The sequence below is a fragment of the Andrena cerasifolii genome, chromosome 16 (assembly GCF_050908995.1).
Source record: "Andrena cerasifolii isolate SP2316 chromosome 16, iyAndCera1_principal, whole genome shotgun sequence".
Classification (NCBI taxonomy): domain Eukaryota; kingdom Metazoa; phylum Arthropoda; class Insecta; order Hymenoptera; family Andrenidae; genus Andrena; species Andrena cerasifolii.
This window is the reverse complement of record NC_135133.1, coordinates 1,838,049-1,851,347: the sequence shown is the minus strand read 5'-3', so window position 1 is coordinate 1,851,347 and position 13,299 is coordinate 1,838,049. Positions and strand designations below refer to the sequence as shown.

The 13,299-nt window shown below is 36.8% G+C and overlaps 2 protein-coding genes across 2 annotated transcripts in view; one reads left to right on the top strand and one right to left on the bottom strand.

The window, feature by feature from the left end:
- The window catches only part of Rpn2 (Regulatory particle non-ATPase 2), a 225,064-nt gene that overhangs the window by 18,669 nt on the left and 193,096 nt on the right, over positions 1-13,299 (top strand). The window lies entirely within an intron of this gene.
- On the bottom strand, positions 6,866-12,032 carry LOC143377884 (pancreatic triacylglycerol lipase-like). Its single transcript, XM_076829686.1, has 7 exons — positions 11,915-12,032; positions 11,668-11,833; positions 10,165-10,313; positions 9,836-10,090; positions 8,365-8,553; positions 7,504-7,630; positions 6,866-7,425 (listed from the first exon to the last, which is right to left on the bottom strand). The coding sequence occupies exons 1-7, from the start codon at positions 11,940-11,942 to the stop codon at positions 7,356-7,358; spliced, it is 984 nt and encodes a 327-aa protein (XP_076685801.1). The 5' UTR covers positions 11,943-12,032; the 3' UTR covers positions 6,866-7,355.

The window sequence follows — 13,299 nt, the reverse complement described above, 5'->3', positions numbered from 1 at the left end:
GACCAGAATTAAACGTCGACTATTTCAATAATATTACACTTAATTGTACAATCCTTTGATTGTGCTTAATTACTTCTGGAGAAAAGTTACGATAGTCGTTATCTCGGCTATCGAGCGTGATCGTACGATGGAAAGATTAGGCGATTGAAAGTTGTATCAAACGTTTATTAAACTACTACTTGAACGAAGTACAAGTACTAGATGATATTTCCATTATAATCAAGCTACTTATTTTTTATACTCGATATATTTTTGTGGACATGCTGGAAATAGAACTGTACGAGGCGCTTGTATTCGAGTAACTCAAATTTTGATTTGAGAATACCTGGGCTCGTCAAATCAAGTCAAATATTCGGTCTTTTGGATAGTAATTTAAAGAGATTAGGGAACTCGACTATTTTGCAAAACTTTAGATCCCATAGTTTCTCTAAAACCACTATGTAAATCACTTAATCGTCTTGTCATCACAAAAGATTCTTATATTCACTAGACGTTACTACGCAAATATATTGACTGACAGCAATAAAAAGGCCGACAACTTTAATTTATTTTTAATTCCATTACAAGCAGGGTAAACCGTACAATGATAGGCACCCTAAGTGGAAGTCACAAATGGAATGTCTATATTTTTTTGTGAAGTTTTTATAAGGTCTTAATTTTCAGGTGTTATCGGTGTTTATGGATGTCTCATTAAAACAAAACATTTCGAGTAGCTATTGTGTCTTTTATTTTAAAAATGTTCATTGAAAAACAAGAATAGGCATAAAAGCACAATCATTGGTATACGTAAGGGGTTATGCCTAGTCAGGCGGTCGAAAAGAGGCGAATATTTGTGAATTTTTTTTTAAGAAGCGGAAGCGTATATTTTTACAAAACCTTTTGTGCTTAAAAGAGCAACATTTAAAGAACATTTGGTAATTTTTTCGTAGAAAAATATTTACGTTTATAATAAAATAACAAGCGACATCCAAGAAGCATTTTTAAAAATTTGCTTTCGCGGTGAGCACTGCCATTCGGAACCAGATTATCTAAAATCAAAAAACAAAAAAGATTTCGTTAGTATATTAATGTATCCTCAGGTTGGCGGAGAGAATTTTCCGAAATATTAAGTTAAAACAAAATGGCGGCTATTTAAAGTTGAAATCCTGATATTTCCGTGCAAAAATCCCGCGAAAGATCAGGATTTCAACTTTAAATAGCCGTCATTTTGTTTTAACTTAATATTTCGGAAAATTCTCTCCGTCAACCTGAGGATACATTAATATACTAACGAAATCTTTTTTGTTTTTTGATTTTAGATAATCTGGTTCGGAATGGCAGTGCTCACCGCGAAAGCAAATTTTTAAAAATGCTTCCTGGATGTCGCTTGTTATTTTATTATAAACGTAAATATTTTTCTACGAAAAAAATACCAAATGTTCTTTAAATATTGCTCTTTTAAGCACAAAAAGTTTTGTAAAAATATACGCTTCCGCTTCTTCAAAAAAAATTCACAAATATTCGCCTCTTTTCGACCGCCTGACTAGGTATAACCCCTTAAGTTGTACATTTATTGGCACAGCGTATTAAACAAATGATTGCAAAATTACATGTTTTGGTACATAGAGAATCGTGTTGGGAAAATAGTTAAACAAATATGTATAAGTCACCGAAATTTTGTTATTTATTCTAAAACTTTTTTACAATATAATTTGTTAAACAAATTGTTTAATCAAATTAATTTTACAAATCCTATGTCGGATTTGGAATCAGCGACCTCAAAAACCACTAACAATATATACAACTTTCTCGTGTATTTAACCAAAAATTTCAGTCCCTTACCACTTCTGTACGCGGTTGCTTGCTTAGAATGTATTGTAACTCTTAAAGTAATATATATATTTTGTACATTTTTTCTCGCCGAATTCGGGTATTTAGTTTGATTTTCCTTAGGATCTACCATTATTTTATATATTGGCTTGAATATGGCTAAAATAGGCTTTTTTGGCACGTTTAACCGCAATTTTCTCAAAATCCTGACGCGCTACCCCTTTTTTATGGACAAATTCGTTTTCAGCGAGTAAAAATTCATCGGAAATGATATATTTCATTAAGGTTATACAAAAATCTCATTTTTCTTTATCGGACAGTGTTATTGGCACTCAAAAACTAAAAATAAATTATTGATTTTTAAATAATTCACTCTTTATTAATAATTAAAAATAAAAATATATAACAGATCAGGCAAAAGAAAGGAAAATTCAGATTTAAAGTCATCTGATTCAGGATAATTGCTTAAGAAAGCCATCGACTCTTCTTCGTTGCTGAATGTTTCTCTTCTATTGTAGTTCTCCTTATCAAAATTTAAAAAACCTTTACGGCTTTTCTGTGGTGCTGCCAGATGTAAAATGTGCAGTTTAACTACTGGACTCTGCGGTGTTGTAGTGAAAGAAATATAAGAAATTGCAGAGAACTATTTTCTGAGCTCGTACTTTTTAATATATATTTTGTTTTTTCATCAGGAGTACCAGTGATTACTGCAGTGGCAGTATTAGTGCAGTTTACCCTAAGTCATAGAAAAAATACAGCTTTTCGTGACTCAAGCGTACTTCGGTAAAGGACAATCTTCATTTCTCAAAGCTAAAAAGAACTTAACCTTTCATCCGTTGCAAATCTTAACCCCCACTTTCTCCTTCGAAAATAATTCTTACTCGAGTAAAGAGAAAACCTCAAAGGGAATATTCACCATTGAGAGTGTGAATAAAAACAGATTTCCATTATTTCACGATGGAATAGGTCATCGAGCCACCGTTGTTAGCTTAGCGAATAGAAAATGTAGGCTTCGTCGCTGAACTCGATTTTTCACCATAACGCGCAATATTTTGCCAGGAGCTTCCGTGCATAATCTTTGCCCATTTATTTGCGAAATTCTCGGCTTGTCTGCGAAATAACCGACTCCGCGGTGGTCCTCGTATTTCTTCGTGAGACGATTACCTCCATGGGACACCGAAATCCACTTACTGCCGTTGGAAAAATAGGCGCAGGGCAAACTGCCCGCGCTTTGTCAGGGTTGTTTCACCCGCATGAAGTTTCGTTTCACCGCGAACGAGCTGCTGGGTTGCAAAATTCTGGACGATGATACGCCATGTCGTTATCTTTCGAGTAGATTGTGATATAACGCATGAATGCAGCATTGATTAAAAGCTGGTCAGGTGATCGAGGTAGGGGAGACCGGGGCTGAAAGTTCCGATTTCGATAAAACATAAAAAATGAATGGAAAATAATTTAGTTATTCTCTTCACTGTTCACTAATTTCTTGTCAAATTTATTATATTTTCTGATTTTAAGCTTGTATTTAATATATCGTAATAGGTTTTTCATAGAAAGTAATTTATTTGTGGCTGATCGAAGCGGAACTTCTTACCCCTATTTATGGCAAGTTGTTATCGCAATGGGTTAAGTTGTTACTAAGATATAAGAGCTGCCTTTTAATGAAATATTTCATTTTCTAATGAAATAAAACAGAATTTTATTAATAATGTTTATTTATGAAGGTTCGGATCTGTTTTAATTCTTGACTAAATATATCTTTTACATTTTTAGTAAACTGCATATCGTTGGTTTTTAATTGAGCGAGGAGAATAGCACCTTAACTTGTCTTTGTTCCGTGAATTAAGAATACATTTTTCTTATAGAAAAATAGAAGTCTCTTGTATAGCGAACACAAGTCAAGCAACAACGATAACGATAGACTGACTGACTAAGGTTGTCTTTATGCTTATGTCTTATATCGTTCAGAGGTGGCGCCAGGGATATTTAAATCTCAAAGAGTTTGACTCTTACTGATTGAAATACTCATAGATTCTAGCAGGGTAAACAAAAATGTATTATCTTTAAAAGAAAACCAAAACGATATAATAACCGTAAACATTATCTTTGGTATAAAAACTATAATCTACTAATCAGTATTACATTCGACTGTTTGTAGGTACTTACTTAGTGAGATTTGTACTTGTAGCCTACTGTGGCCTCTTGTCCACATTGTAGTATTTTAATAAATCTCGATAGAATCATGTGGCAGATATTGAATTCTCTACCGACACTTTTTATTTATCTTTACGCATAACTTCGATCGAAGTCGTGTCCCTTTCCGCCTTTCATTCATATGTTCGCGTCTTAAAGCACAGCAGGAACAATTTATACATTTGCGGTGGGGCAAGTTGTTACAGTAACAATTTGAGAGATTATTCTGTTATTTCATATATTGAAACGATAAACACTATTACACCATGTTCTTAAATGTCATTTGATCCATAAGAACGAATCAATCTATAATATTGACGTTAAATAATTGAAATAGACCAAAAAATAATGATAGAAATTTTTTACTTAAGGTAAATGGCCCAGTGGTGAAACAGTTAAGGGAGCAGTTGAGATAATTGCAATTTCTTTTATATTTAAGCAGTATAGAATTATAATTAAATATGATTATTCGAAAGCGTAAAATTTCTACTTTCAGGTAAAGTAACAAAAATCTACATTTATTAAAGGAGAAGTTTTAAATTAAATGAAACATGAAACTGCTCATATGGCCCAGTAATTAACTGAAATTCATAGCGTGTCCCAGTCATTAACTATCAGCGTCCCAATTATTGAATATATATTTAATTTAACTATTTCTATCAGTTAATGAAAATAAATCAATATGGTTATATTTTGGGGTAATGAAAACATTTTATTTATAATAAATTTGTGTTAAATTCTTTATTATTTACCCGAATTAATTAATTTGGGTTTCTTTAGTCGTTTATAAAATTGTAGGTTATGTTAATATTATGACGAGTTTAAGATCAATTATCCTAATAATTCTTAAACAGTATTATATTTTTGTATAGTTATTATTAACGTAAATATATAGGATACCAAACACACTTACTTCAGAACAATAAATGTTAATAATCTCAAAACTTCACTGAGTACTGGCGTCTCTACCAGTGTTTAAACACCATTAAACACGCGTTTAATAACTGGTCCATGTCTTGTTTTCGTGTACTAGTGGATAAACGCAACAATTTCAATATTAAAAACAAAAAATTAATAAGAGATCCAATTAATTTGCAATTCTTCAATATTTAATAAATCCAAAACAACTATACTATTTAAAAAATTATAAAATAATAAGTAATTACAACCTTAACAAAAATATTCTCTCGCTTACTTGAGCCCATTAGGTAAGAAGCGAGATTGAAACTGTCGAAGCTTTACTGTGCAATAATATTTTTGCATGATATAACAATTCAGTTACGTAAGCTTATAATTGTATCTATACAATGCTAATACATTTTAACATTATATTTCGATCAATTTAAACGTTGCATATTCGTAAAACTGTTATTATTAACGAAATTTCTTCTCAATTTTTAATTATTAGGCCTTGTTTAAGCACTGGGCCATTTACCTTATTTGGTACGCGACTAATTGGTCCTTGCTTACAACCACACAATTCGCTGTCGCGGGCGCTATTAAAGTGGGCGACAGAGTGGCGTGATCAACTCACGCGGAAAAAATAATTTAAAGTACCACGCTCTTTTTATTTTGAAGATAGAGCCGTCGGAACAACTTACCCCCGGAACTTTTAGCCCCGGTCTCCCCTACTAGAGGAATGTTTAAACTATGTACCTACCTCTGACGTGTCTGTGATTATTTCTGGTTTTAACACTTTGAGTGGTGCAAACTTTTGAAATAATGCTCCTTTAAGTCAGCCACCCTTTTCCAAGGGATTGCTTTTGCCGGGAAAGTTTTGCGCAAAGGGTACAAAGTGAACTTCGAGCATGATTTGTTTCCAAAGTGTTAGGTTGCTGCATAAGTTGGAGTACCTACGTTTTCTATAAGCACGATTTTTGAAAACAGCTTAGGTATTGTACTTAGGAATCGTCCTTATATTACATAAGGCTTGGGGTGGGGGGGGGGGGGTAGAAGGAGTCAGGTAGCGTCTTACGTACCTAATATTTTTTTAACCTAGTTTTCAATACGAGTAGTCTCAAGAGCGATGTTTCATCGCGCGCACAAAACCGAATTAAATGAATTATACAGACCTTTAAAAGAATTTTAATAACGAAAAAAACAATGCAAAAAATATTACATAAGAAAGGGAGGGGTTGGAATGTAAAATTTTAGGAGTACTTATACTTGGGGAGGGAGGGGGTAAGAAATCGCCAAATTCTAAATGTCTCTTTTATACAAATCTTCGAATTTATCATTAAGAAATGAGTTTATTGTACTTTTTGTGGCTTCGAAATTGTTGAAGATTAACTTCGCATTACAGTTTCGATATTTTTTCCCTTTGCTCTCTCCACGTGTGATCTCGTGCTGTTGTAGAAATACAAGACACCCTTTCAATTCACAAAGGATGGCCTTTTAATTTGCAGGTCTTGCTGTACTCTCTCAAGTTGTTCGCAATATAAATCAGCGTTGATAGTTGTATTTGAATTGAGTAACTAATAGGTATGTACTCGTTATATAAACCAAGTGGCGATGGCGGACAGTGTTTATGCAGCAGCCTAATACATATTAGATAAAAAATTAGTAATAAAGCTTCTTCTGCAAAGGGAATATTAAATAAATGGTACCTATTCGTTAGTTGAGAGTGTTTATAATTTGTTACAAATCTCTCGCATTTTTGTCGAATAAAGACATATATATAATTTTTAATAGTGTCTTACATACAACTCCGAACATTGTGTTTTATTAGTGATCTCGAGAACGAGACGCGAAGCATAATTGAAGCATAAAAACAGATCACGGCCCTCTCACTTAAAAGAGGCAATGATAATATAATAATAACAAAAGTTAAAAAGAATTTCTCTTTGCTTCCCCACCCCTTGATAATGCTTTAAAAAACGTATGAAGCTCAGTTGGCGTCGCGGGACCGATGGTGGTTCCCCCGCGTGCGTGTTGGAAATTTTGGGCCTGAAGATTGTGGCGACACCTGCGTACAGTGGCGGTACTACATTGTGTTGTATTAGCGATCGTCTCGAACGAGACACTCTGCATAACTGCGATCGAACTTCGTCCGCCTCCGGCGGTGGGGATGTCGAGATTCGATAGACAGCGACGTTTGAAAAGTCGTTTTAAATTTTAAAGTAGCACACGCGACAGAAAGACCAAGCACGTCCCGTTCATGTATAATGTATATAAGTATTGCAACTTCCCTCGCAGAGGCTCGCTCACTTTTTCTCCGGCGAATTTACCAATACAAAATAATTAAACAATTAGGCGGCCGTATTTTAATATGGTGGAAATTGGAAAAGCGCAGTAGAATACGAAAAAAAGCTGCTGCGTGAGCACACCTTACCCTTACAACCTTACATCATGACTTAAACAATCCGTGCAGAAACCGCGTAAGGTGGATGATCAGCAGTCGGGAAGTTGTACTTGCCAGTCGCCCTACAAAAGAAATAAGTATAAATGAAACTTAGCGGCTGTATATAAAATTGGTATACACCCAAAGTCACTAAAACTTACTTTGGATCGAGAATAGGCCCACCCATGTATGCTTGCGGTCCACCACTCTTTGAATCACCAGGGAATCCCCTTGGCTTGGTAACAGATTCACTGTAATACTCGTAGCTGCGCCCATGTGCGCAAATACCTGCAATAAAACGTGTCTTCACCATTACGTGCACTAAAAACCCTGTTCACATTTTGTGCTCCGCAATTTTTCATATCAATTTTCCGCCTCCCATATTTGAAACGAATAGACTGTCATAAGTCATTTTTCTTTAGCGGGATGGTTGCGACATTTCGTCAGCATTCGAGCGCAAGGCTGTTTGGTTTTACCCGCGAATGATCATTCAGATCGTTCGGGTATTGTTAAGTTTGCACGTGATGTGCCGACTATAAGTTTCACTCGAAGGACCATCTCTTGGATAAGAGAAAAAAACTTGTACAGATCTAGCTATCGTGACTGTGTTGTGTCTTTATTCAAGTCTAGTTTCTATCTGGCCGTGAGGCGTACATCCTTCTTACAAGAAACCTACGAAACCCAGTCATTGGCTGTTAACAAACCGGGGTGAGAAAATCGCTATAACCATTGGTCGCCCGAAAACAGTGGGCGAAAGCAAGACCGTGGTGGGAAAACGTCGCCGGCGAGGACAACCCGACTTTCCCCGAATGTGCATCTGGCAATGCTCAAGGTCAAGTCCCAACGAAGATTCGGGCTAACCCCGAGAGGTATACATTTATAACGCAGACGACCAGGCCTTGCCCCAAGTGCTGCTTGCCGTAATAAATTTTACAGCCCTGTCCCGTTACAGAGTGCCACGGCTAAGGGTGTCCAATTGACGCATCGACACTGTTAAAAGTTTCGAAAAACTTCAGTCTTACCAAACGGGTCAGCTGAGCAACCTGGTTGGTCTTTTCCTCCGTTGGCATAGAAATCGGATGTGCCAACCCCGGAATTCATCCCCAATCGACCAGCACATGTGTGAACAACTTGAACGTGATTCGCGTGTGAACTATCTACTCTTCCGATCTCGTCCTTCCTTTCGAACAGTGGTTTGGCTGGGTCAAGAGCTGTAATTAAAATTTTCAGGAACCTGCTTAATCTTCTCGCATCGCAATAACAGTTTCACTGCACAAAGGGAAATCCTGTCCTTAAACGGAATATTCTATTCCTCTAACACTGAACTTCATTTTCTGAAGCAATCCTTTCACAGATGTCGGTATTAGAAATTTCTTAAAAAGTGATACGTCTAAGGGGTGTCTTGATGAATAGTATACTACTCTATTTGCTGGCTGAATTCATTTCAACCTTTTGACTGCGGCACACTCTTTGAGAGAACCATCGATACAGACGGCGCGATATTTGCATATCAGTCGCTGCGACTGGTTGTCCACTGACTAAAGGCTGCCGTTCCAATGGGCGGCTGGCGACTGCGCCACTAGTGCAAGGGAGACACAGATACATACGTCTCCCTTGCACTAGTGGCGCAGTCGCCAGCCGCCCATTGGAACGGCAGCCTTAAGGTCGGTATTAGATATATTGGCCAGTGAGTTTCGTGAAGGGTATTCTCCCACAACACAGTTTGCATGCCTCAGTGCTCCTTTTCTCAACGTTTTCTGACTCGCTCTCGCCTTCGCAGAGCAAGAGCGAGTCAGAAGTGGTGGGGATAGCGCCAAGCTTCTAGCGTGTAGGTCAAACCGAGCTGTCAGCGTAGAAATGCACACATCAGAATAGGTTTGCGTTAGCTCCGAAAAAATTCAGGAGCTTCATTGGTCAGGACAGTGATTCTTTCTCGATAGCTTCATCTAATATTGGTCTACGCATAACTTCGTAACGCACACAACTATTACGTTAAGAATAAACAAGAGCCACACAGCTACGTTACAGGCGGAGCCGAGCAGCGTTCACGTTACCCCACCATACCCTTCTTGGGCCAAGCAACTCCAACTGACAAATCCACGATCGTCAGGTGGTGGTGGTTGATTTCTCCTCGATCGCTGCTTGCGAAAACGAATTCACCGGCCAATATATCTGGCTTCGACCTTAGGTACTGACCAAAACGGTACGCGGAGATTCGATACCATTCTTAGGGATTAAAGAAATAAATAATTGCAAATAAATAAAAAATATTCAGTTTTTCTTTCGCATATATTTATAGACTTGTGAGAGCGTATATATACGCCTTTCGTAGTCAAAGGGTTAAGGATGTGAAATTAACTCTGAAAGATTTACGTCATTTTTGCTTTCATTTTAATCTTGCCAAGTGGCGGGTTAGACAAAGCAATTTATGACGAGAAAAATTCACAGTTATATTCGTATTTCTCAAGCTCGATATTTTGTGTTTCCACTTACCAACAACTTCTGCGACCTCCGTATTTTGCGATACGATTCGCGCGGCCAAGCTCGCGACGTGGGCGCCAAGAGAGTGACCGATCATTTTCATGTTGTTTGGATCCAGGTTCGCTTTTAATCGCAGGATATTTACGAAACTGGCTACATGTTCAGCCACTGTCGGTACACTCTTCGCAACTTTATGGTACAGAATGTTACTGGATATTGCACTCCAGTCGATGACGATGACGTTGCAGTCAAAAACCTTGAGGTATGCTGGAACCAGATCACATCTTACTCATTGAGGAAATTTCTGTAGAAAATCGACGATAAGGACTCATTTACGTTACCATCGCGAACCAGGGTGCATGAGGATTTATCACCAGTGCTCCTCCAGCCGTGAGTAATCATGATGGTTGGTGTGCTCGCGTTCCAGGCGCTCCCTGAGACGCTGTTGGGATCGTCGATCGCTATGACTTGTCCAACCGTTGGGTTTCTCCTGAAATGGAGAGTACATACATTCATTGGTGAAGTTAATAGTTGATTGATCAGTTAATGAAACTTAATGGAAAGCATAGATTATTTCAACGCTTGATACACATATTCGTTGAATTTGAATATTGCAAATCTCGGTCAAAGAATAAAGTGACCAGACGTCCCGCATTTGAGCCCTTTGTCCCGCATTGAAAAGTGTCCCGCAAAGTGTCCCGGATTGGACATGTAACCTTTTACATTTTTGCAGTAGCATAAAGTTACCGTTTCCTCTACTTTCTTTTGTTGTGAAAAAAGAAATATTTTTAATTTCGTTTCTATGTATCACTTTATAATCACAAGTATGTATTTTTAAATATATTGTAAATGCTTTAATAAACTACGAAGAAGATCTCCTCACGGATCTGTTAACCCATTTTTTTTGCTTGCTTGCTTGTCCCGCATTGGAACAGAAAATATCTGGTCACTTTATCAAAGAAGGAAGATTGAAATCATTTGTTGTATTAGCATAGTTTATGACGAATACAGGAGTATTTAAAAAACCAGCCATAGACGTGGGCAAAATTTTAATTTCAATACAATTTCGAATAACGACTAAAAGCTAAAATAATTATTCGTCACGTGTTGAATAATGTTGACCCGGGTTAACTTTATTCGACTTAATTATTCGTCACTTATGTTTCGTTCCAGTATGGCTACAAAATTATCAACTTGTTCATAATTGTGTACTTGATAGTCTAGTAATTCGTTTCTACTACGTGGAAGTCAATCTTCAATATTGCATATAATGGTGTGAAAATAGTTTGCATTTTCTAGGGTGATTCTGCAAGAGTATTGATAAGAGTGAATATTGAAAAACTGAAGAACTTCAGTTCGTTTGAAGCTTCAAACACTAAATGAATGACGCAAGAAATATTTTCCCACTACGCCCCAAATATTCCATTATCGAATATCTAAGTGCCTCGTAGCTTTTCCATAAAAGAGTTTCATCTAAATACCTAACAAACAATAAGCTGTCCTTCGTTTGAATTTCATCAGACCCTTTCTTACCTCTCGACTATTGAAAACCACAAATTTGATTTTTTAAAAAAAAAAAACTAAGTTCTCATTACTTCTACAATCATTAGTAGATTTCGATTCCGTCACAATATGACTACTAGTAATTTATATGTATATCAACATATACCTCCCAAACATTTCCTTCTTCCATTATAATAAAAGTTGATTTTCACTTGTCTTTCGCAGTTCCCCAAACAGTTATGTTACAAAAGTCCCATAAACTCTGTTCCGTTCTAAAATTTTAAGGGATGGAAAGTCAGAGTAATTTTCTCTGAAAGAGAATTAAGCGGAATAATTCTAACCGTGTGTAAAGTGTGAAAAAGATGGAATTTACATTGGCGGCCAACACACTAATGTCCTCCGGAGTCAGTGGATCATAGTCCAGCTTTATTAGATGCGGCGCGCCATCTCCATCAGGGAAGATCGTGTAATTGGCCAGCATCAACGTCGCGAACACGACTGGATTGACTGGAAATAAATTTCACCCTGTTAAAACATCCCCCCACTTCCCTGTGTGTCGATATATTGATATATTATCTGTGTACGAACGCATAGCCAAAGGTGTTGGGGCAACCATTTCTAACCCGGTTGATGCGAACCACCACACCGCACAGAATAAACGGACAACTTGGCGTCTGTGCTCTCAGCGTCGCTACTTTTATAGTTTCCACGGAAACAATGGTCGACCAGTTGAGCACTACGACGTTGATAAAACGGGATCACACCCTTGGATCAGCTGCGAGTGTTTGTGGGGCAGCGTGATTCTGATGAACTCTGACATGTCTGACATCCCGTGGTTGCGAAATCTTCGAAGGTTACTCTTTTGCAACCTGGCTGTTGGCTTGTGCCTCAATGTTTTGGTGTCGAGAGAATTTATTTTCGAACAAGAAAAATAAAAGTGACGCAGCCAGTTTATTCTGACTGGACAAATTGAGGAATTGATTTGCGGGGGATTGAGGTCGATATAAAGTTTTCCGTTGAATAGAAATTTGAGGATTTAAAATAAATAAACTGATGATAAATTGTCTGATGATACGTTGATGTTGGAATTGAATTGGATTTTTACCCTGATAACTTGATGTCTCTGCTTATTCTTTGTGGTCAAGTGTACACAAAGATCGTTCAATTGTCTCAATCGCTCTTTGCGCAACAAGTGTAATCTCTCGTGTTTTTAAACGATTTTATTCAGCTTCGATCCTCTGTTTCTTTGTTTGTATGGTAGAGCTGTTACTTGTTGACCCGTCGGGTACGCGGCTGCCTGAAACAACTTCAAGCAATTGCATGTTTTATTGCCTGTGGTATTATTTGATGTTAGCAAAAAATGATCGAAAAGTAACAGCTGTAATGTATGGTTCAAATCTGGCAACTCAAATTTAACCAACTTCCAACTATCCAATTATCTTTAAACTTTGTAGGCGTGCGTAGTTTGTTAGTGACTAGAAAATGAAAAAATTTATTAATACAATTTTATGTTAAACGATTTTATTAAAAATGCAGAAGAAATTAAATTAAAATGCACTGTAAACTAAAAAATAATTCTTTTCGTGTACTACAATTTCGATGGTGCTTTTTCACTTTCAGTAAAATCGTGGAGCCATGATATTTCATAACAGGATATGAATCACTTTAATACAGAAGCAAACGTCGAAATGAATTTGTTTTGAGAAAGTTTTCATTCGCATTAATGAAACAAAATGTTTTAATTGCGGGATTACAGATTGTAATGTGACAGAAAATTGATAAACTATAGTTGATGATTCCACTTGCCAACCGATGCTTCAACTTCTGGTTGCACATGGTGCCCCACGATTTTATTTAAAGTGAAAAAGCACCATCGAAATTATAGTACAAGAAAATAGTTGTTTTTTAGGTTTTTGTGCATTTTAATTTAGTTTTTTGTGCATTTTTAATAAAGTCGTTTAACATAACAATTT

What these genes read in the sequence shown, in the direction of transcription:
- LOC143377884 (XM_076829686.1), bottom strand. Translation starts at nt 11,942, where the DNA reads ATGGTTGCCCCAACACCTTTGGCTATGC. An exon ending in CCCAACACCTTTGGCTATGC is followed by an intron (nt 11,834 to 11,914) that starts GTTCGTACACAG and finishes ATTTATTTCCAG; the next exon opens with TCAATCCAGTCGTGTTCGCG. An exon ending in GGAGGTCGCAGAAGTTGTTG is followed by an intron (nt 8,554 to 9,835) that starts GTAAGTGGAAAC and finishes TTTTAATTACAG; the next exon opens with CTCTTGACCCAGCCAAACCA.